Source organism: Opisthorchis viverrini (genome assembly GCF_000715545.1).
Source record: "Opisthorchis viverrini unplaced genomic scaffold opera_v5_5, whole genome shotgun sequence".
Classification (NCBI taxonomy): Eukaryota; Metazoa; Platyhelminthes; class Trematoda; order Opisthorchiida; family Opisthorchiidae; genus Opisthorchis; species Opisthorchis viverrini.
The window spans coordinates 3,647,791-3,673,103 of NW_008751661.1; the positions used below are offsets into that span (position 1 = coordinate 3,647,791).

Genomic DNA, 25,313 nt, shown 5'->3' on the forward strand with positions numbered 1-25,313 from the left:
CCTCGAATTTAGAATTTTACAGCCATAAATATACACATTGTCTGAGCTGGTGATTGAGCACGTCTAAATTTATACTGTGCACACCCGTAGCAATTACAAAACAGCACCAGTGCGGAACGTTGATACGGCTAATCGAAATTATTGAAGGATTTATATGAATTTCCGGCATATGTTCCACAGGTATATCAGGCAAACCTTGTGTGCGACTCTTTTTTGAAGTGCTGTAGTATCTCCTCGGCCATAGGACTTATTCACATCAGACCCTCAGCAGCTGCCAAACAGTTTAGGAAATAAATACTTTGGGACGATATGACCTATTTGATGTGGTGGGCAACGTTTACAAGCCTAGCAATAAATTGCTAGAACCTCATCTGTTCTATCAACTCTAACTTGAGTGATTTTTATCGAGCATAAATCCACCGTTTGCGTTCATTTATCGTCGATAGACAATTTAGTTTCGTATCCAACACATTCCCGGTGGTGATGAAATAAATCAATCTATTTTTATGATGGTGACAGATCCAGCTAACCAAAGTTCTCCACAATGAAGTCTTGTAATCGTTGGGTGGCTTTTCTCCTACCTGCGGTCACTTCAGTTTCCATTTTAAGTAAGCTGCGTACAACTAAAAAACCATTTGACATATTCTGAGCAAAAAACAGGCTGAAAAATATGCTGCAAATTATGGTGCCCCTACTGATACTTACACTGCTTATCCATGTTTGTTAGCTTGTTATCCGGTTACTTTGTTATCATAGACATTTTCGTTTAGACTCCATCTGTTCCATTCGAGTAGTGTTTCTTTAGGTTAACAATCAAGTTGTCAAACATAATATCTGGCGCTCATTCTCTTTTCCTCACAAATCGATAATTCGCCCTCATCAAGCTGTACACCTGACTAGTCCTGCGGAAGTTTTACTTACTCAAAAGGGCTATTGATGTACTAGTCTTAAGTTCAAATTTGACCGGTGAATATCACTCACAATCGATGGCAAGAAAAACAAATCCTTGAGTCTTGGAATGCGGTATACAATAGATCTGTATTAGTGTTCCATTTTTGCGGGAGAGGAGGTTGAATAAGTATATTTTGCGCTCGTTGGTTTTTGAGACGAATCCATAGGATACGTCACCTGTTATAAGATCAACGAGCACTTGGGTTTTTCGTTGCGTCACGGAAAAAAGGAGGAGTGGCTCAAAGTTCTGTCCTGCAGATGGCTACAAATAAGGTCAGCTTTGAACAGACGTTTTTTAGATGAATCAATCCAACAAAATCTCTGGTCGTAGAACATCATACTTTTTCTCCTACTTTCAGGAATGAGTTAATTAAGTTGAGTCCTAATTGTTTGTCTTCTGGTCGAGATTTAGTCTTCAACAACTTTAGCATCAGCACCGGAATGACTGTCTACCAGCAAACCACCAAACCAATGGCGTGTATAGACATTGTTTGTCTTTGGTCTGGTTTAAGTCTCAACCAGGTCGTTAGAAGCCGTGTGCCGGACAAAACTCTAGTTTTAAGGCAGACGAGTTTACAGATGTGTGACAGTATTTCTTGCCATACACTATACAAAATTTATCAACTCAGAAAGAAGACTATGGCATGTTTCAACATATGCTATCCTTTTTCCATACCTTAACAGGTACGTTGGAAGAAGAAAGAGTTCACTACAGGCCCACGAGAAGTTATAAAAAGGGAGAGTTTAAAACCAACAAGCAAACGGAATTAACGCTGACCGATCACATTATGACGACAATAATCCAAAAAACGTTTCATTACTTATACACATGTTGCTCCCGGTTCTCTTCGGATCCCTAGTTAAACTTCATTCGCAGGCAAATGTATGTCATAGGTGTGATGATGTTACGCCTGAAAAACTTTGAAATGACTAGAAAATTTTATTGAACACCAACTGAAAAAAAAATTTCAATGGCTGAAGAATGACACATTATCACTGACTTCATTCTCTTCTGCAGATTAAAGAGTGTATGATTATCATGACGCTTGTAAAGACTTTGTGTGTATGACTGTGCAAGTTGTTTGGGAGCCACATTTTCCACCAAAGCGCTTCCCATTAATTATACCTCCTTCAAATTTTGGTCGAATCTGATAACCTTTCATCTTGTTCCCATTGGGAAGAATGGCGTATCCCAACCCAAAATGGGAACACACAATTTTCAGACAATTTTTATTGGAAATTTTAAGTGGCGCACGTAAATCAATCAATAAACAATGAATTGTCCCCGAATTGCACAATAGAATACAGTCTGCACGGTAATATAGCAGTATCTTTGTGGAAAGGTGTGACACTTACGGGAAGGAGGGATGGATAAAAACAATAGTTCTGTTTTAAAAAGGGTTTCGGATAAGCAAGTATTTCTGTACAGAAACGGAATATCCTCAGAAGTCAGTGTTTCAGTGTCATACATTATACATCCGGAGTGGTTGTGAACGAGACGGTTGAAAAGATACGTTTCTGCAAAGGAAGTTATAGTAGATCGTTAAACGAGAAAGAGTCCAGAAACGCAGTGGTAAGGCAATAGGAAGAGGAAGGGCGTGATATTCAAGGACCTGTTTTGATTTATGTATGCATTAACCAAAATCACATTTTCCCACATCTATTTATGGCGTCAGTAACCAGTAATGTGCATACTGGGCAGCTCTTTCGTTCACGGTATTAACCAGATAACGTCCACTGTATGACAACTCTGCGTAGTCGAAGGTGTATTTTTATGGCATTCACGTGCAATTAACGCTTCAATCACTCTGACAACACAGATTTGTTTGTTACAAGTTAATGCTATTGGATCTTGTGATACTAAACTTCAATTTCATTACGGATGAAGCCTCAGTTTGAGATTCATGTGTTCTGTATAAAGTATTGCAGAATTTGCGTCGAATGAAGGTAAAAAATTCAGACTCAGGAATCAAATGCATTCCATCGTTCAGCAAACGCTTATCGTACTTTTCTTTTGAGTCGCCTCGGCTTAAATAGACTAAAGCAATAATTCGAACACAATACAGTCACACTAACTGGAGAGTAGTTGCACAGTTATCTCGTCCAGACGCTTAAACACTCCACGGATAAATGTAAACTGGAGAGCATTTAATCCCATCGAGGAACTGTGACATTCACTTGAATATAACGGATAATGCGATCACTCAAGAGAGCATTCTCTTTCAAAACGCCCGCCCGATTGTACATCAATGGTTAGTGCCTGTTGATTAGAGCACCAAAACAAGCCAACAAAGAAAATTATTTATACGTTTTGTGACCAGCAAATTTAACACTTAAATATCTGTTCTAGAAAGTAAACGCTTGGTTGCTTAAACGCATTCAGATGGTATTATTCCAGAAGGCTACGTTCCAAAAATATTTTTAAGTATCCGGTAGTATCCAACTCATTGTATTATTGTCCATGAGCGACCAGATCATCTACCCCCTTAGGTGAAATCATCCCGTTATTTATAACCTGTTCAAGTTGTAGATCATCAGTATGATGGCTTCCCGTAATCGTATTTATCACACTAGGGTTTTTATCCAACGATGAATAAATAAACAGTTAGTGAAGGCAGTGAGCATTTTGCGTGTTTCTTAGATTATTTGTGCCTCCATCCTCCAGCACGTTGCTGGGACGTTTGTCATGTGTCGTAATTTTGCTTAAAAACAAGCGTTGCATGATGACAAACTTCTAACATATTGAGGTGAGAAATGTGACCGTTTTCGAAAGACGTTTGGAGCACTTAGCCGTTTTTTGTAAATGGGGTTTTCTACTTCTTGTAACTTTTCGCGTTTATTTAGAGACACTTCCTTGCACAAACCTTCCAACCAAGTAAAAAAAGAGCCGTCAGTAAAAAATTTCCAGATAGCCTGTGAAGTTTACTGGCTAGAGTTTCTTCTTCAGTTGGTTGCGAGTCATCCCTCATTAAGTGAAACAAAATTTTGCGGTAGAATGAAACAGAACTAGTATAGCGAAACCAGAACTATTCCGGGATACTTTCACGCTGCCAATCAACCATTCTCGGGCAGGATTCCAAAATAAAACCCTGAATCTTTAGGGTGATTCATTATTTAGTTGAGTAGTAGAAGACCAGTCAGTCAACACCTTGCCTGTCATCTGTCCTTATCAGTCAACTTAAGAACATTCGTTGGCGAGTGAAAACAGTCTTCGTCCTGCTGCGTCGGGATGCCAATAGCAGTAGTAAAGAAGAAATTAAAGGTTTCTTTTCGGATATGCTACCATTACTTGTAAATTCTGCGTTTGATACGATTATCAAATCGTGTCACTTAATGTTCCGATTGTGTTTCATCAACCTCCAATTACTTTAGAGCTGTGTGCCTCTAACCTGAATTAACTATCTTTGAAGAATAGTTAACGTGTGAAATTATCAACAGTATACGAAACTCAAACCTATGGAACAGCAACATTAGTAGCTGAAATCACTTGGGAAAAACTGCCATGTGTGTGCTTAATGAATGTGACGATAGTTCTACACACTGCCGCAATTAGAAGCAATGCGATCCTCATGGGAGCTTGCCGTGAAATTACGCAGCGTACAGGGATTCTGGGTGACCGAAATCTATACACTGCTGTGTGTGGTTTAATCCACCATTGTGGTTGCTTATTAGATGGGTCATGGCTGTCATTTCATTGGCACGAAAAACACTGTCTACTTGTAAAATGAGTTATTTTAGCACATCTGGGAACCGTGGTTCCTCAGTACAACTAAACAAATCGGGGTAGTCTCGCGTTGTTAAATGGTATGTTTTGTTGCAGAATACTCACATCTGGCAGTACTCGTTACAGTACAGTAATCTCCTTACTCAGGTAAACACCTTCAGGGAATTCCAAAATGTTTACACGACGTGATTATTACTCAGTGGAAGAAACATGTATAATTCCATCTGAACTTCTTCAGCTGTGGAGAAAAATTTTAACTTCCGCGGACGTTTTTTTCATAACAGCGTTAAAGGATGAAGGATAGACGTTTCCGTTTTGTTCGGAATGAATTCTTTAGATCCTTAGTGCCGGAGACTATCCATAGTTCGTACGTGTTGCACAAAATGGCAAAACTTTTCAAGGGGTTTCAGTACCTGCCATCTAGGTCATACAGGTTTGTGATAGCTATTTCTGTACTAAGTGAACTGGCCTTGTATCGCTTTGATAATGTCATGCTTCGTCTAAGATGTGAAGCCTTTTAAAATGTTAATAAGCTATTGATTCATGGCATTTCTAATGCACTGTCTTCTCATAAGAGGAACAGCAAATAGTTGTGGGACCAGAAGACATCCTGTTTGGGGTTTTTTGCGAGCAGGTATTTTTCTGAAGATGAATTCCCTTTTTCCAAAGTGTCCCCTCCAATTGAGCTGTTTTTCCTCGCGAGTCTACAACAATCTCTGAAATCAATATTGTCACTTAGGTTTAGAAGAGTGAGATTTTTCGGGCGAGCAGTCAGCAAAGTCACCAAAGTCAACCATTTGCTCGGATTCATATTCAGAACTATTCCGCGATGATTTTGAGTCCCGAGTTTACCATATGTGTACTCACGCTAGTGTGTGTTCCTGGCCGTGTCTTTCATATACACTAACTCTGACCCCACTTGTCATTGTGTCCAGGAATTACACCTGTTTCGGAGAGATTCGGGCGCCTCTGTGAAATTTCTGCATTTCATTTAGGTCATACATATGAATACTCAATGTACCTAATAAGCCTGTATAAGTCTACTTGGAAATTCCGAAAGTTTTCCCGAAAACTTTAGACTAATATTTATAAGCGGGTGCCTGTTCACCATACCCATCTATCTAATTAATTACAGGTGACAGAGCGCCACGGAGAACAAGGTTATTGATCTATGCCCAACCTTTGGTCTGTCTTTAGGAGAACAGCCCAGCTGATTGTCTGATGAAGGACGGAGCAAAAAGCGATGATACAGATACCAAGGTAGGAGGCAGTACTGTGAAATATTCAGCACGAATCCCTAAAGAAAAACTGAAATGAACAAATTGGCAGTTCATGAGAATTGCAAGATTCCAAGACAGTTCTCTGACGGTCGTCAGTTTTATTAGATGGTCACCTAATATTTCGACTTTCCGAAGCATTCTATTTGTGTAGTATAATTTATGCGCACTGATTAAGTTGATTTTTTGAGTTTGTTTAAAAAAAGTCGAGGATGAACTGCCAGTTTATTTTATTCGAGTATTTGCACCACCGGCTACGGTATTACTAAGCGTTCGGTCGGTACAGCACACTTTATTTGCCATAAAGCACGTACCAGTTTATGCCATTTCAAGCTGTTACTGTTTCATTCAAGGGGATAAGCGTGCGTTACGGGAATACAGGAGTGCGGATGAAGGATGCGCTGAAGCGTCTATGGATGCCTAGTCTTTCCGTCTCATGAGTGAAAAGTTTGGCTTTTATGCACGCCAGCCACTGGGCGCTTGAACGGACTACATATATCGCTGCCACCACAACTTTAATTTTCTTCCCCTGAGGTGTCCATCAGGTAAGACGGTATTTGTTCAAAAAAGTGGTTTTTTGCGAAAAGATTCCATAACCTTCTGTAAACCCGTCGAGTGACCGAATTAAGAGGCTTCGACTCACAAAGGCACGAGCGTGAATTATTTGAACCTTCAAAAAGTGGAGCAAATGTAAAGTCATGTTGAGTCGGTTTTTCGTAAAGGACGTGTAAAATCGTGTGACTGCATGATTTAAACAATTTAAAAAGCACTGTAGTTATCGGTTTTGCGTGTGGCTTCATCACAAGCTTACCTATACGGTTCCGCTAAAGTCTGGCAAAAAGCATTACCTGATAATGGTATGTAAGCATTTAAATTTTCTAAAGCCTTAAATTAGGTACTTGTTCACAACAAGCCAGATGTCAAGTGAGACTTGTACTGCGCTTAACTTACACGATCTGGGTGTCATATGTGATGCAGTTGATCCAGCTGGGGGCTGTCCGAGAACAGTAGTCGCCATTGAAGTTGTCTCCGTGCCTGTACCTCCACCGGAACTGTCCTCATCGCTCTCTTCGCTCTCACTGGGTGCCTCTAAGCCACAGTGCAAAGTAAGCTGGATGGCTCGAGTCAAGCTGACCGCCGGAAAATAGACTCCAGGTGGAAGATTCGTGAAAGCGATTGGTCCATGTGGCTCGTCATTTAGATAGTAGGATAACGTGCCCCTGTTGCAGTCAAATCGCACACCCACTACTGATCCCGTCCGTACTCCTCCATCTGTTCGTTCGAAGTGTTCACCGTTGTGAAGGAACCAGCTTCGTTTGTGGTCAAAGTATACAGACCAGCTACGCATGTCCAAACCTGCACATTATCAAAGGAAAAAGGCATCTTGTAGGGGGCGTCTGCTCAAATGATTCATATAGAGCGTGAGATATAAATCAGCCTGTATTATGAATTCAATTAATGTTCGTACATTTTTTATCAGATCAACGAGACACCAGCTTGCTGCCATATACAGTCGGCTCGTACCCTTATTTTGTTCAAAAGCACATCATGTACAAACGATGTTTTTAAAACTCTGTTCTAGTTCTCAACCTCTATCATAAGATAGGACTACCTTGGTGGTCCAAGTATTTTAAAGATTCTTACATTTTTGTGAACCGCAGACTGAACATAGTCTGTATTGACTTTCATAAAAAGGGATCTCATTTTCAGAAGGACACAGCTTCGTGACCAAACTTGTGAAACACTTAGTAAAATTTACCTCAAATAGTGGATCTGCGGTCCACCAAATTCCGATTAGTTTGCCATCCAGAATGCGGAAATCTCTAAAGAGAACACGTCAACTTGCTAGGCCCTCTTAACCCATTTAGTCTTTACACGAGTGTAACCGACAACCACCTTGTACAACCAAGGTTTTAAACAAATCTTTTGGACAGACGGATTAACTAAACGCTGCCTAAATTTCGACTGGAAAAAGTATTGACGTCAACGAAGATATGGAAGTGCATACCGAAAATTTGGTGGTCGAGTTTGACACTTCATATTTCAGATGTATTCATATGGTCGGATTGAAATTAAAACTCAAGCTAATTTTGATTGAACATTAGGCACCACAACAGATCAGCCTCATGATAACTAACTCTAGGAATGAATGGCCTCTGAAAAGGACGCTGATATTTAAAAAAACTGTTCATGATAGCCACATTCCTGAACTTTTTTGCCGAACGGCTGTGCAAACCAGCTAGTGTAAAAGTGACTTTGGTGTGGAAATTGTAAGGACACTCCAACTAAACCTGATCTGTTAATCGAGCTTGAGAGTTTTCTTGCAGACCCTTAGACCCCTTTTATCGAAGGAGGGAGACTTCCGGCTACCAACAAACCTGCATACCAAACTCACAAAACCTGTCACCGAAAACGTTTCAACGATTAATGACGAACGTTTTGTAATCAATTTTGTCAAGCCATGCAAACAGATCAACACGGGGTCTAAAACAGTCTAGCTAGATTATTCATACAGTTACTGTACCAAGGTTACTGCCCAAGTAAACCAATAGAATGAATGTTGGGAGTAATTTATGACCAGTTGGTAGAGTGCACAAAAGGAATAGTCATCCGCGTTCAGTAGACTAGCCTAATTGGCTACCAGGTCCAGCACTTTCATGGAGTACCAAATGGGACAGAATGTACCCATGAGCACCCAACTACGATTTACACGTCACGGTTAGACTGTTGTTCATACCAGTGTCCAATTTCTGACCAGGCATTTTTTCTGAGCCCACACAAATTGAATGATTCGCTGAGGTTTCAGCCGTGATTATGTTTAAACCGCTCCACGAAAAATTCCCCAGGAAGAAGAAAAATCGAAATTTAGAAATGTTTTAAGCCACATTCTTCTTGATGTGAGAGCATACATGTCCAGAAAAAGAGTTAGCAAAGATTTCTATTAGGGTTCATCTATGATATTCGCCTAAATTTTTTTCAATCAGAAGCCACGCTATAGCTATCGCTGTTGTTTCGTTATCCTGTAATAGTGACTGTGAATGACGCAGGTTCCTCGCAAAACTTATCTCGGCTTTTAGACACCTTAGAGGCTTTACTTTTGGAAGAAAAACAAAGCCGCGTGCTAAATAAAAATAGCTTATTAATGAAGTAAGACACAAGACAAATTCATTGTTGCGTACGAGCAACACGACAAGGTTATGCGACAACAGAAATCAGTTAGTTAATACTGCGCATCAGAGGACTCCTGAGTTTGTTAGTCCTGGTTCGTTTTTTATCCCACACGTGCTAGACAAGTTGCACTGCAAACGACTGCAACCCCCGGTGGTGTCCGAGTTCTTTCAGAGAGATACGATTCATGACCTATCTTTCGTTGCCTTTACAGTTCAGAACAGTTTACAGCAACATGAGGCTTCGTAAATTTTTTTCGCCTTCCTTTGTTGCTTTGCGTAGGACACATGGAATTTTATGCTTTTGGAAATTTAGGACATTTTCCTGCACTGTTTTGTTGTAAGATTATGCACCTGTCTCGCATCAAGACAAGGAGCGAGATGGCCAGACAGATTTCATCTACGTCATTTGTATTATAGGAAACACAAACAAAAAGCTGGCTGTTGGCTACAAAAGCCATACTCCAGTGGATTAGAGAAAACAAAAACATATGTAAACAAGAGTTGTGTTATCCATAGTGAGCAGATTGATTCACTCATTGGCTTTGATTTGATAACTGCTATAAAATGATGGGTATTAAGTAACAGATGAATTTTAGTTCGATGATAATACCAGGATACTAGGGAAATTGTAACTGATATTCCGTTTCCTAAGTGAATTCGCTCTACACTAAAAAAACGAGAAGCACTCGAAGATCCACCACTCCCGGCTATTACTCTGATAGCCGCTTGGCTACGAGCGGCTGGTCGGTAGTGTGGTTAGCTGTTAGTTAGACAGCATATAGCATCACCCATCCTTCAGTAATGGGACCCATATCACACGTGTTGACTGCCTTCTAAAGTGACAAATTATCAGATGCAAGTCCTTCTCACAGAGCGAATGGAAGAACGGGTCGTGCTTAAGTACCAATCTAGTTACACTGTTGATTGTGCACTAGTAAGTGAACGTTTAGTTATTCACACGGGTGTAAGATGCCCTGGAGTTTATTGCTATACGTACTGCTGATAATTCCCAGCTTTACAGTGCTCCCCGGCCTTTCAGCATAGGTGAACTTTACTCACAACACGAAACATCATTTAAAGCATTGGGTGCTGCTATATCACTTAGCTTAACTTTCAGAAAATATTAGATTAGTCGGGTGGGAGCATGTGGGTTAAGGCAACCAGATTCAAACTTGTTGCTTCAACTGTTTGCTGGATTGTTGGTATTTGGTGGAAATATTTGCAGCAATGAGAAATGGAGATTTGAAGGTAGTAAGCAGTGCCTAGGCTTCACCAGATATTTGGTTACTACTATAATTTGTAGAACAGGTTCACATTCCAAACAGGCATCTGACGAATTATTTGGAAAATACTGCAACCATCGTCGGGGGTGACAGAAGACCATTCACAACGGGTGGGGCATAACGGGTGAGATAATATTTGGACGGTATATTCCTGCAACAAGCTGGGCTGATGGCCGACCAAGGCGCTCAAATTTTGCTTTGCAATCAAAACTCGGCGACCCCAGCTTTTCAAGAGGCAGTGCTACTGATAACACAGCAACAGCACCAAGTGTGAAAGAATTGTTCAGGCTATCCCTCTACCCTAGAACTGATCCAACCCCATAGTTGACTAAAATACGTGACCTGATGACGTTCTCCGATTCCTTATAAGGATGTCTCAAACACATAAATTTGGTTGTCATCTATTATAAGTGCAATCGAAACGTTGCTGTCTCGAAGTTTCTCTCATTTTTCTTGCAAATTGGATCCGATGTATCACACCCCATCTCAGAGCTTACCCACCACTGGGTACATATATTTTCATCCAGTCGTACCGCAGTTGAAAACTCCTTTCTTCGCCTCTACTGCTGCTGAGTTTTGGGACAAATAATACGGGTAACATCGTACAATGAATGTCCCTACGTGAGCCGTTTGTCAGAGCACATCGAATGAAAGGAAAAATATGCATCACTTTGCTGTATCTGGAGTATATTTAGCCAGTGGTATTTGACGAAGTTCATCAATTATGTTATGGGAATGATGTCCTCATCAAGCCATATACACATTCAAACTTCTTGTTGAATTGACCGCGCTTATCGTTGAGCACGGTTGAGCAGACTTTGGATGTTGTCTCAACCAGTTATTAGCAAACAGAGAAACTGAAAAGACAATTATGGTTCCTAATGTGATTTTTTACACCAAAACATAGCAGTGTGTTGCCAGTTGAAACGTATGTCGCGACCAGGGAGCCCTTTCACGGGTTAAGTTTTCACGGAGAAACAGTGAGTAAATTTTTATGTGCTGTTGGTTGTTTTCCTAATCGACAAAGGAATCTGGCGGCTAGACCTACGTTGGCATTCCCCACTCAACCTGAAGCAGCAGCACATACGGACGTTCACAGACACACCACCATTTTCGACCACACACTTGTTTTCTTATAATATATAATAAATAGATCTTGAGCTGTAACACCTTTCTGGGGCCGAGCTGCCATGCCACCCGAAGGAAGCCCGGGGGCTGGGATACTGCTAGTTTGTCCAAGCTTAGACAGGGATGTAGAAATGTAGAGGTCGGCTTCGAACCACGGACCTTCTGGTCAGTAAATTCGCGCTCTAACCACTTGAGCCATCTCGCCCCCTTGTTTTCTCATAATGAGTAGTCAACTATTGAGCTAAAGATTGGCAACCTAGACTATCAACCTAAGGTTTTGAGGCTTAGGGGTGAATTCGATTGGTGTTTATAAGCTGAGAGATACTCTAAAATAGTTTTTCCTCGAGATTTTTAATAGTGTGCACCTCATATATGTCAAAACGGACCAAACGCTCAAACCTAATGTACAGTGTCTGAATGTATACCATTAAACCAAAAGCTGGTCACGACAATGTGAACATTGTGCTTGGAAGGGAAATAGTGCCATTTATTCTTCAATCGTGCGAGCAATCTGATATTAATCGATCGCTCAAATGGTGAATTTTCAGCTGGAGTTCAACCTCACCTCGAGACTCCTAAACTACTTATTTCTGATGGTATTCAACCAAAGAAGTCAAAACAAATATTATAGAAGCTGGAGGTACCAGTTGACATCACTCTGGCTTAGAATCGTAACCGGAACCAAGATATTTAATTTGAAGAACGAGCAAAACTGAAACATTTTAGACTAAAAGCAACTAGCATCTTTACGAGTATGTGGAGCTAACTAGGAAAAATAACTTTTTTACTCAGTTTCACAAGTAGTAGCAGTCTGGCCCATTTGTTATCAATGACACCAAAGATGTTATCCTAAGTCACGCGCTATTTATCGCAATGTCTTTTGTTTACAATGGAAATCGGGTCTAGCGCTTATCGAACATTTTCCAAATGGGCCGACAAAAAGAATATTGTTCAGTAGGCTTTTTATCTGATTGCGATAGGAATATGACTGGTTACTATATACCACTTGGCAGTGTGGAAGTGACTAGGCCTAATCACTCGACTTAAGTGACTCCAGGTAAAGTAGGCAGCGAATGCCGCATTTCCCTGTAAGATGTTGGCTTCATAGATGCGTTCTGCCCCTGGATTCATCCTGAATGGAAGGTGAATCAGCACGGCTTTCAAAAAGCGACATGAAGGATTTGTCAAACGCCATTCTCACTATGTACACAGAACAAACATTCAGTTTCGACCAGACGTCTCGACAATATTTGAATTCTCTCAAAAAATAGATCAATATAAAAACGCCAAGTGCTCGTTTGTTGCAAAACCAAAAGTGTTATAAGGATAAATCATACGGCACGGTTTGCGGAATGACAAGTGAGCAATTGTCGATCGATGGATGAATTTTCGGTACAAAACTAGCCTCAACAAAAATGCACACACATTTTTCACACTTGCTGTGTTTCGCTGTTCCTTGTAAAAGTGTTCATTGAAGAAACGTGATCTGTCTTATGAACACTGTGGAATAACTGGGCATTTGTAAGGACATTGAAGCTGACATGATTGTTTCAGGTGAACTCAGTTTCAGACGTGCCAGCATCGGAACCGTTTGCACGTACATCGCTAGGCTGCCATTATAAAAATTCCGTGACGTGGTTAACTACCCTGGATATAGAACGCAATCGCCATGAGCAATTTGTGTCTAGCTGGACTATATGATGAGGTCCGAAGTTTCTGATCTCTTCTAACAATATCCTTACAGGTAAGGCGTAGGCTGATGAATCTTAAGGCACTGAACTAGATAGCAGCCACAAGATTGTTTGCTCAAACAACGACCGGATTGGTTCTGAACCCGCTTTGTCTTCGTACAGCGATTGCCAGAGGTTTTTGTCTCTTGTCACACAATTTCAGCATTTTTCAAGCAAATGGAACCTAATAGTGGTTTTTCAAACCCCTTAAAAGTTGAAAGTTGGAATACACACTCTTTTTTATTGGTACACAGACAGACTTGGCATGTCTAACCAGTCTGAGGATGATGGAATAAAGCTTTCACCGCAAGCATGATGGCTACTGAGGGTGCGTTGTACAAAATGGCTAATACTGGAGGTCTAAACACGTTTTTGTCTTGTTGTTATCACTGTCAGTCCAAGCTGTGTTTAAATGGGGAAGACTGAAGTAATGCTGAGGGAATATCAGCAGTGTTAGTTATCTCACTGTAATAGGGGAGGGAACCTTCCACGATTGTGAATTGGCACACGACACTATTCGATTTAGTTTTGTAGTAAGCCATCAACAAAAAACACTGAAGTGATAAACTTTAACAAGAGGAACATCACGAATATCAAGGTGTACTACGCCAGAGAGGATAGAATACTGAGGCGAGAATGCATCCATCATATCTGTGGATGAGATGCAATCAAGATTCGTGTCAACCGTGCAACGCCTGGATACGCAAATCCGAATAACAGTGCTGACGAGGTCTTGAAGTTCAAGCCACAGGACAACACGGGGTCTTGACGATTTCGCCCCTATTATTACCACTGATATTGAAGATGCACGGTGGCGAACATTACGTTAGTGATGGATAATCCGAGTGTGAGGAAACAGTGTCATTTTAGTCCTCATTGAAGAACCCAATCGTAGCACACAAAGAGATATACACAAGGAAAGAGTTTACTCAAAGAGAAGAATCACCGCATAGCTTTGTGCAGGCCGGTAAAATGCTGGCGCCAAATAGTGGAGGAAGGAATCAAGTGATGGGTTATACAAGAAAGGTCCCATATTGCATAATCTCAAAAAAATCTTCTGGGAGCCATGTGGGAATCGCAAATGCAAATTTGTGAAGAAACAGCTTATTTTCTCTCTTATATTCGTTTATTTATTTATTTTGTTGTTTGATTTATATTTATATTTTATTTATTCGCCTTCTCTTCCAATTTTTATCAGAAAAGGAGCAATTGCCTGCCTCAAAAAACCCATCTACCGAAACCCCTAAACCAAAGGAGACAAGTCTGCTTCAATTGCATGTTAGGTCCTCGCTAAAAGGAGCAGTGTTGGTTACTAGAGATGATTCTGCACAAATTCCCTTTTAAAGTAACGTATGTAGAAGAAATGTTTTTTAGGTTGCAAATACTGCCCGTCGAACTGGTACCACAGAGGCGATAAAAAGTATACACCGACTTGCAGACAAAGAATGTGGTCGAGTATATCAGGGGAGGAGGACAGTGTATATCTTCACTTAAGGTATGTACTCCTCACGCGTCCGTTTATGTGGAACGATGTGGAGCGTGGATAAAATAACATGCGCCACAATGTGTGGCGTGCTACAATGTGTGACTGAAAACAAAGGTAAGGCACTTACTGTTACTATTTTTAATCCGTCCACTATCCACTTTGGTGAGATATGTCCTTATTTATCACTACTCACACACAACCCGCGTTAAAAATCAAATAGAAAATCAATATCTTTTTTGTCTTCCCGAACGACAAACGTTCCCCTACTACCAGTTACCATATAAACAAGGGAAATTAAGCAAGCTTTTTCCCGATATGCCCTGGTAAATTACAGTCTGCAAAGCACTTAGGAATGAGAATACAGTTTTAGAATTTTGTAATGTTTGTCAAGTAATACAAAATATTCCTCCACAGCTGTGTCAACTTGGATTTGAGTAATAGTTGAGTAGTATTCGTAGGGTTTGTGTAGTCCGTTGATGTTTCGGACTTTTGCCATGTTTTTCCATGATCTGTCTCTTCGAACAAAGTAGTGCTTTTAAAAGAGGCCTTTTGCAGGCAAATAATAAATTGTGTTACAAAATGTAATATTCCAAGCAAGTTTATTATAAAATGGGTTAGCACCAAACAATTGTAGTCTGTCGTCGGCCCATCAAACCGCCAGTAAAACAACACAGCCTACCAAATTCATTCGTCTGTGTTGGCCTTGTCAAACTTCAGATCGACAATATCAGTATTGGCTAGCTCGTAGGTGTACGCCAAATTCAGTTATATTTCTCGGCAGAATTGTGAGAGATGACATCATCAAAGTCTGCGCTTATCACCTGTTCAGTGGACATGAGTAGCGGCTGTAGCTAGTCGGTACACACAGAGGAGGGTGCCATATAACCACGTTTTTTTCAGTATTGTGAGTGCTGTGTTAAGTCGAATATTTTAGGTGTGTGCAGCACGATTTCGTGCAATAAGCTCATATGGGACGGACGTGTGGCTGACGCACGCTATTTGTAACATGAACCTTGGATATGCACGCAGTATTCGGGGCTGTCCATTTGAATACGCCCTATACGTCCGAGTGCGCATAACACACTAGCTAATCCGTCCATGTAGCAATTTTACACAATCCGGCGTGCTTAAACCACAGGGTAGTGTTGTCAAATTATGAGGGCGTTGTTTAATACATTCACCAGTCCGCTGTCAACGCGTAATACTTCTAAAAGATTAACAATAATTCAATTTGATTGGATCCATTTTTCAACACATCATAGAAATACTTTCTTATATTCACTCAAAAACAAATTTCCAAAGCATTTGCTCTTTTGTTGCCTAGTTTCTTGTAAGTTAATCAGTGTTGAGCATTTTCTTCATATTTCATTACGGCTATACTACAAAACTCCAGACCATAGAATTACGGTGCATCGCAACAAACTTCGGAGTTATCCCTTCGTATTCGTCGGTAACCTCTATGTATCCTTTGTGCTCTCCGGAGACAACCACACAACTCTATTGCTATATGTGTACCATGACGCTAAAAACCTACCAGCGACTGTGTAAACTTTGAGCTTTGGGGCCACTTAATTGGCTCTGACTCCAGTGTCTCAAATATGGTTTGAATTTCTGTAGCAGGAGAGGTGAGTTTGGTCTGTTTATCAAGGCGTCACTTAAAAAAACTTCTGCCGTGTCACAACAGACAGAGTGGTTCAGGCCCACTTGCTCCACAAGTAACATCTAAGAACTGAATCTAGTGACGAAAGCATGCTAAAATGGCTCATTTATTCCACAGAGAGTCCAATTCGAGTTACACCAAACTTCCACTGAATAAAAGAGTATGGCAAAGGCTATCTGCAACAATCCATATTTATGAACTGCAGGAGTCCTGCTTCTGATAAGTGAGAGTTTATGGAGGGATCTTTTGAAGCATTGCCGCAAGCAGTTGTGCCCATAAAGTTGCCCATTCTTTCCACGATTGCGTTTAGTTTTTTCACCGATACGGCATTGGAAAGAACCTTAAGTGGTCTGTGAAACCCGGATGTTCACATCTCTCCGAGTGATAACTTTATCAATCTGGAATTTCAAAAAAGAGAACGTGCAAGCCTTATTGGAGAAGCTGACTGGAGTCGTCCAGTCCTTCTGCAGATGCTTTGAGTCCACAAACTGCAAGGTCATACTGCAGGTCGTAGTCTTCTACGACGTAACTAAGATCCACAGAGACTGAATCTAAATGTTATGCAATGCTATGCGCATCTCAAAAGTTGAATCTGGCATGAGCAGACTAGCCAGTCTTACAGCTCATATTTCTTCTTGTCAATTTGAGCTACTTGTGGCATCAAAATAATTTACCACTGGGTCCGAAAGAAGTGCATACCAGACTACAGTATTGTTATACAAATGCGAGACTTAGACACTTCAAGTACCGCAACACAAGTTAGTTTAGGCATGTACTATATACTTCAAGTTACTTACTGCTGAGAAGAGCGTTCTTTGGCACGCCTAATTTGGAGTGATTGGAACCAGAAAGTGGGCAGAATTTGACATGGTACAAAGAAATTAGGGGCGTTACGAAAAATCTCAACGCTGTTAAGGATGTTCACCTTCCGGCACTGGTTTTTGCTTGGCTGGAGACAGTGAACAACCTGGTAACATAGTCACTGACACAATTGATGTCGTGACGCTCATGCTGTCGTTTTCTAGCCAGATTGTGTGACTGAGTGTTGGAAGTGTAGGCAACTCGTATGTTTCTTTTGAGCCAGCTCTGGGTTCCCATTCTACCCCATTTTATTATTTTCTATTATAAGACTTTACCCATAAACTGACACACTTGTAGAGCAGTGAAGCAATTGTGTTTCCATCTGATGTCGCGGTCACTGATGATTATGATGATGATGATGATGATGATATCTGTAAGCACAAGTAGGAATCCCAGCTTAACGTTATTCAGCCAGATAAAGGAAAATGGGATCCATTTGATAAACATCATAAGAACTCTACTTTTTGTCAGATCACCTTGCGGTCAGTGCAATTGGCAATCTTTACAGCGTTCAGTACCTTGGCCTCTTGCATTTGCCCACGAAGAAGGGTAGCGACCTGACGTGGACGACACCACAACTTAGGAACACAGTACTGAGATCCTTGATCCTTTCGTGCCTACAATGGTTTCCCACTTCCGTGAAGAATTCCTATGCTTCATCGAGACTGAACACGTTCTCTGGTTTACACCTATTACACACAGCTGGAGTGTGATCAAGACAGCTGGAAATTGTATTTTGCCGAGTTACTGTCCAACGCCTTAGAAATGACGTCATGTCACTGTGAGATCATTGCATTGGACTCACCTACTGACTCCAAAATGGCAATCGTCAGCTCACTCAGATTTTGTTAGTTGTAGTGAGTTCCCTCAAGAAGGTTCTCAATAATTTAATGCTTTTGACATCTCCCTTAGTTCAGAACACTTGAATTAGGATTCCTGAGAATAGAAGGAATTCGTATCTTTTCAACAGGAGGCCGAAGTGCTGCGCTATTCAACGTTATTTCTCTCGGTTTGTTTGAGCATATGTATTTTCTGCTCCGGTGCCGCAAAAGCATCAACACCATGGTTATTCAGCTCTACCTTTTCCGGATGATAATAAGAATATACCACTTATTACTAGCTTTATCACGTGAGGTATTAAGGAACCTTTCATTAGGTTGGCAACTTCCCCATAGGGTGTTGCCGCCGCTAAATGTTTTAGCAACAGAAATAGTGATGCGCCCTGATCTCATGCACAACAATTTATTTCATCTCAGCGATGATGAACCATCTTCATAAAGTACCCTGGGTCCAAGATTTCATTAACGTTGACCTACTGCTCAGAGTATGTTTAAGCTGATATTTAGCCAAGAAGGTAGTACACTTACAACTGCTGACAGTTTACGGTCATGTCGATTGAATCAGTAGCCAGACTCTGATTCCCAGGTCGTTTGCTTTAAATCGTTACAAAAAGATATAAAGGTAGAAAATTATTTTGTTTCACTGAGGGATTCACGTTTGCTGTCATTGTGGAATCTTTGGACAATATCCACACACAGAACGATCATGTCCCTTAAGTGTTCAACAGATAGATGTCCAACGAGGTTTCCCTCTAAGAGATATTCACACATTTTCATTTGCGCAAGACAAGTATTCGTATTCAGCCCTACCAAGCACCGTCCGAGCCGGCCCATTGTTCTGGGACGATGGTACTGCAACGGTATCATCCATCCAAACAGGCGTACTGCCCATTGCTTGCAGCTAAAAAGTGCTCAAAGGTACTCTTCTGTGAAATTTCAGGTCTTAAAAATATCGCCGGTTTTAGAAAGCGGGTTCAGTCTCTTCAGCATAAATAATCGACCATCTGTGCGTCCTATTTTTTACTTTCCGTATTCTACTCTTGATTATAGGTTTTGTGGTTTTTGTTTCCAACCCGGCTGACCAGTTTGTTATCTCCACATCATTCAGCACGTGTCTGCGGAATTATTCCAGCCATATTCCAGCCGTATTTCCACCCAATGCATCAATGTTTACGCTCTCACATCAAATATCCTGTCGTTTACTCTCCGAACTGTTTCCAGAGCTCTAGACTTGGCGAAGTAACGATTATAGACGCCATACTGCACTCTTTCATCACTGGTTTGAAACAGCGCAACTCCAATAGGTCAAGTTTCCGAGTATAAACACTCCTTCCGATTGATTTGTCCACCTCCAGTCCGTACGGTTTCGGAAACTGACCAATTGCAGTACACTCTGGGGAGCTCACTGTGAGTGGAGTGCCCACTCGAATACCGTGACGTCAGACGAATCGGTCTCTTGTACCTTCCGTTTTAAGTAATAATTGCACCCATTCAAGCTGCAGAGAAACAAAAGCTGACAACCAGTCAAGAGATCCATCAACCCAGACATACATTGGGGAGATGTTCGCCTCAGTGCACTGTGAACTTTCCTCGTAATAGTCGCCCGACCCCCTGACATCCACAATCCGTAGGCTCACTGATCTTTCCACTGTTTGGTAAAATGCAACTAGAGCTTCCTTATCCCATCTCAGCCACCCGATGTCCATTTATTCATCAATATGCAGGATGGTTTGTTCAAACGCTGAAGTCATGCATTAAAACCCGGCGACACTCCAGTCAAAGTCGTTAAATGTGTCATGTCGAAGTATACTCTTGGCTTATTTGGGCCCAGAGTGGAAAGGCCAGTGCTGGAAATTGGCATCCAGGCACTTCAGTGGTGCTTGCATTTTGACGCAGACATTGTAGGACTGACGTCGGATTTGCTTAGCGAGACGATTTTATTTCATCTGGCCAACACTGAATTCACATGAATGTAACGTTGACGTTGGATAGGCTACGTTCCTTGACCATCAAAATTTTGTATATCTCTTGAGTCACCTGTGCAAACTTCTCGCTCCATGGTTCCGATTTTTTTGTCGAAGATGTGTGGTTCGTTTGACGTGGTTAAAATGAGTACAAAGGAATTGAAACAATTAGATTATTTAGTTGCAGATGATCAGTGCGAACGTGATGATCTAAACTAACCTTTCCCCAAACAATATCTGATGTGGCCTGTTTCATTTCACTCCAGGTATTATGGAGAAGAGTCCTAAAAGTCAGGTTATGTCCTTCATGATGACTCGTAACATTGAAGCGGTGCAAGATAATGCTTTGTTCCTCTACCGTTGTAAGCTATTATTTGTTCTTCCAGATGACCGTTTTTTGAGTCAGTGTAATCATTGCGTCGAAAACAGGAACGTTTATGTCTGTGAAGTTTCCTATGAGTGAGCAGCAACACAACTGAAATGCGACTCTGAAGCGAAGGATTTAGACTGTCCTTCCAACCATACTTACCCAACATGATTTCCTTGTTACAGTCCTGTCTGGCTATTCCGAACGCCGGTTGCCCGCCAGCATCACAGCGGTCCACGGTAAATTCCCAGTAATGAACGCCACGCGATAATCCAGTAGAGCCAATTATCACTCGATCTTCTGCTACCTGACTCGTAACTGTCCTGTTGCCATTTGTTAACAGGATTTCTGGTGCAGCAACGGTCGAGTCCAGATGGAACCAAGTGACTGTTGAAAATGGAAGTTATTGTTGCAATGTTGATTAAAATGTCGTGAAAAATCTTGCCGGTTACCAAAATCAGTGTCCCCTTCAATTTTCAATGTAATGATGGAGCAAATTCCTTGGCATCCTCCCTATGCTCTCGGGTCTAAAGAAGATGGGGTTTCCCATTTGCGACGGTTTTGCACTAAGGAAAATCATTGTAGGATATTGCACGTAGCAACTGTCTGTATGTTTATAAAACATTTTTCGATAAGGAAGAAACTTCTTCTCAGAGTTAAGTAGGTTACAGTTCAAGAGGTCACGGCATACACTCTGGGCAGAAACCAACCGATAGGATAATTTTTGAGAGTTGGATGAGGTTTGAACGCCATCATCGAGCTAAGATCAGCACATACAAGAGGGCTAAAAAACGGTGTACGTAGTTTCTATCCCATTTTATTGCGAAAATCATTGTGAATGTCACAGATCTCTAAGGAGACTCAACTATTCCACAGTCTACAAATACGACGTTCGAGAAACCAGATGACACCACAAGTTGTATTACTGAAGCAAGGATTTGTCATCCATCTACAGTCAGATCACATCAGTTTTTGGAAAGGTTAAAACATTTTAAGATCGATTGACATCAGTCTTTAATTAAATCGGCGCAACGCTAATAAACTTTCTTAATCAATGAACACAGCACTCTTTGGCGGTGCTTCTAAAACACTGACCGACAATCAGACATTCGTTCGCCATAAAAATGAATATAATGCCTCCCACACAGCGCGATGTCATTCCATGGCGAACCCAACTAAGAAAGACAGCCGGAATAATTTGTTTCTACAAAAACGTATACAATGACTAGCCAACAAGGTCGGTGCACGCAAAACCAGAACTAACATGTCATACAGACCTGAAGTTTCCGTAATCAGGCTTGTCTACATGCCAAAATGGACAAATATACCACTAAACATGATTACAGTTTCAGTGCTCCCGCTATATATAGAGAACTGATTGACGATGGAGAATTCTTCGCCTCTGAAAAAACGATCTGTCATCGGTTTGGGTGCACGAAATAAGGACCTGTTACTGACTACACTGATGATTCCCTGTGAAATGACCTGCCACCAGAGAGAGCGCCGTTGAAGAATTAACAGATGTCAACTATACTGCGGTTTTGAAGTAAATGCCACACAGTAAACCAGCCTAAAGTCCTAAGATTTTATCTACTGGTTACTGAAAACGGTCATTTAAACTGTTACCTACAAAACGAGATAGTGCGGAACGCATAACGTTGGAATTCCAGATTATTTTTATTATTGCGGACGTGAACGGTGCATTAACAGCAGTTGGAATTCAAAAGCCAAAATGGTTCTTAAGAGATTTTGTGTCTGCCTCATTTACGGAGCAAGCATCCGACACAAATATCTAATTGTTGGGAACAAATTGTCGTGCTCCGATTAGCTTTCGGTTATCATTAAATTATCAGACCCATTCCACCATCGCGATTTCGTCCTGTAAGTGAAGTTTATCCATGAGGAAGGGCCATGAAGCACTGTAGAGCGTGCATCTTGTTAACCATCTGGTAAATCCGATCTACGTCCCTCGCGGTGGGAGCTGGAACTTATGCAATTCAACAAGAAATGACTGGCTGTCAGTAGGGTTAAATCGCAGTTACAAGAGATACGGTGCTGCTTATCCAAAAATCCCAGCTGGATTTAACCAACCCTTGCTGTAATTCTATTTGCGGCTGCATGTTTTTCCATCTTTATTGACAGTGGTCGCAAGTGTTAGTCTCAAAAACTCTGAAAGAATGTTTGAACCATGAGATCTTTGGTTGAGAGGTAAATACAATTAAAGTGATAGCTACTGGTATTCTGTATGACGACTTGTATTCAGTTCATGTATAAAGTATATATCATATCATCATTGGCCACAAACAGCACAGATAGGTAACCTAACTGGTTCTACGATCCAGCGGCTTTAGTCGGTGGAGCTGGTGAAATATTTCCCCCACTAACTATTTTATCTAATTCTACTCATTGCTTCAGGCTAGTGGGAGGCCAATTTAAGAGGCAACTATATATAAGCACACTACTAACTGGAACAATGCGGTTGAAGTAGAGTGCTTTAGGTCAGATTGGCTTCGATCGACATCGACGCACTATATTTGCATTCCCATGGGCACGTGACAAAAGGAGAACGCCTCTGGATCACGCAACGGTTTCATATGCAAAATTGAAAGCGTACGGAGTTAGTCCAATTAACTGACAATTAAAGAGTTATAAATTAGCATAGAATCACATGCCATCTATCAGATTTATTACCCATACCTCGATCTGCGCCCACTATCCCCGGAAACCGAGGAGATTTAAGTAGATTAGTTTGAGTTGCTATAAAGTGACTTTGGCAACGCCAATCCCAGGGACTTCTGAGGAAGGTTAAGCAAGGAAGGAATCGTTTGTTCTTGTACAGTTCAGTTACTTTGGTACATGATCAACTGAGAGATCACTGACGCGTGCAACGACATAAAAGATATCTCTCTTAGTTCTCCACTGAATTGTCTTTGTTCTAGAAAAACTGTTAACTAATTGATTTAAGCCATCTGTGAGTCTCCTTGTAAGTCAAACCTGAATATTTGGTGACAAAATCACTCTTTTCTGCATCAGTAACAATATGCAATGAAACTTTTACCACCGAAACAAGAAAAACTCACAGTCAGATGTTTGCAAACATATCCGTTCACTGTAAGCACTTTCGCCTACTTGATTATGTGCTTTGACCCGAGCACGATAAACAGAGCGAAAATGTAGCCCCTCAACGGTACATATCGTCTCAGGGCCGCGGTAAACTTTCTGAAACAACAGGAATAATAACATGATTTTACTGAAAGTTGCAATAACCGGGAGTTCACCACATTTGCTGCAACCAACTGAGTTGTATCTCACAGAACACCAGTTAGACCCGAAATTCTGCGGCATATATGTAACACTGAATGTTCCAGGTAGTGTTCCATTTTCCTTTCGCGACCTTTAGTACCATGATCTCTCATAGATACATCGGCCACTTCCACAGTTTGTGATCAAAATGACAAAACCGCCAGATGTGACCATCAGATTTGCGCAAATTCGGTGAATTTGCGTCCTAAATCTTGCAAGGCTTTCTAACCGAAATTCGATTTAACACAACTGAATGACCCCACTTTGGGAAACGTTCTAGTCCCAAATGCGATATAAAACATAAAATCGGTGACAAAATTGATTTTCATGCGACAAATCAGGTGGGAATATTTCTGACTGAAAATTCTGTTTAAGTGGACGATTATACAAGCCAGGCAGAAAACATGAATGAAGATAATTTAGGAATTAGTACACAGACAACACACCATACTAATTCTAAGCGTGCTTCAAGGTATCTCTCAGAACAGTTTCAAGAATACGATTTGCATTTCTTCATGTTGCGGACAAAGACTATAAACTTTTATGGATTCAAGTCAACAATCAACGACCTCGCCTATTTGACTGTAATTATTTGAAAGAGTGTCCCAAAAAAGCCATGAGGAACTGTCGAACATCAGTACCAAACCAAAGTTCTGAAAAAGAACTTCCAGGTTCTGTGTGAAAAACAAACTGTATCCCAACTCCAGGCCATTCGTTGTAGGGTAAGCTTAATTAGAACCATTCACAAGGAAAGCTCTTATAGTTGAAGCCGCCACCTACTACCTATTCAGGAAACTTCCACTACATACGTATGGAACAAGAGTAATGTAAGCACTCGCGGAGCCTGTAAGAAATCCTTGGTCAACCCATGCAACTCTCAGATTTCAAAAGGGTGAGAAGGTTAGTGTGTTGGAATGCAAGTAGACAAAATAACACAGCATGAGGAGTTTTGGTAATCTAACTGAACAAACTCGGTGTTATTGGATGATCATGGTAGCATCGAATACATGGATTTGGTTTACGTGGCACTAGTTACTTTAGGAAAATGTTGTTCACAATCACGACACAGTTTAAGGACTATTCTTCTGCATACAAAATTTTGGTTTGAAGAACCGTGTAACAATGACGGCAAGCATCTCTACTTGTGACATCATTTGACACATGACACTGAATTTCGCTTTACGTCCCATTTGCACCCCAGAGGTTGTACCCCGGTACTAGTATTTTTAGTCTGCTGCCAGATGTGTATTAGTAGGCACTGTTACTTCCGCTCTGGATATCCCATTCTACTTATTAGAAGAATATGTAGGCTATTTTAGATACAGGCATATACTGGTCATATACTGGTCCCTCAGTAAATGTCGCCCTGAGCTGCAGTCCTTTGTGGGGTGTTCGCACGAATTTTCAAATTCTGGGCTAACTTTTCCACCTAATGATCACTAATAAAATGTGGTTTTAATGGCAGTGGCTTCTTTTCAACAGTCGCTAATGGTGTTCCACGTGCATTGTTCTTTTATAACACTGTCATCTTTAAGTTTGTTGAGATTTCTTCGTAGCAATAGACATCTAT

General features: G+C 41.0%; 1 protein-coding gene across 1 annotated transcript in view; it reads right to left on the bottom strand.

The window, feature by feature from the left end:
• Window positions 1-2,198: 2,198 nt before the first annotated feature.
• Window positions 2,199-25,313, bottom strand: part of T265_00552 (hypothetical protein) — a gene marked incomplete at both ends in the record, with an annotated part of 64,635 nt that continues 41,520 nt past the window's right edge. Inside the window, 4 exons of the mRNA XM_009164356.1 lie at window positions 2,199-2,469; window positions 6,904-7,308; window positions 20,603-20,827; window positions 23,521-23,659. Coding sequence (XP_009162620.1) covers window positions 2,468-2,469; window positions 6,904-7,308; window positions 20,603-20,827; window positions 23,521-23,659 — 771 coding nt within the window. The remainder of the gene's footprint in view (window positions 2,470-6,903; window positions 7,309-20,602; window positions 20,828-23,520; window positions 23,660-25,313) is intronic.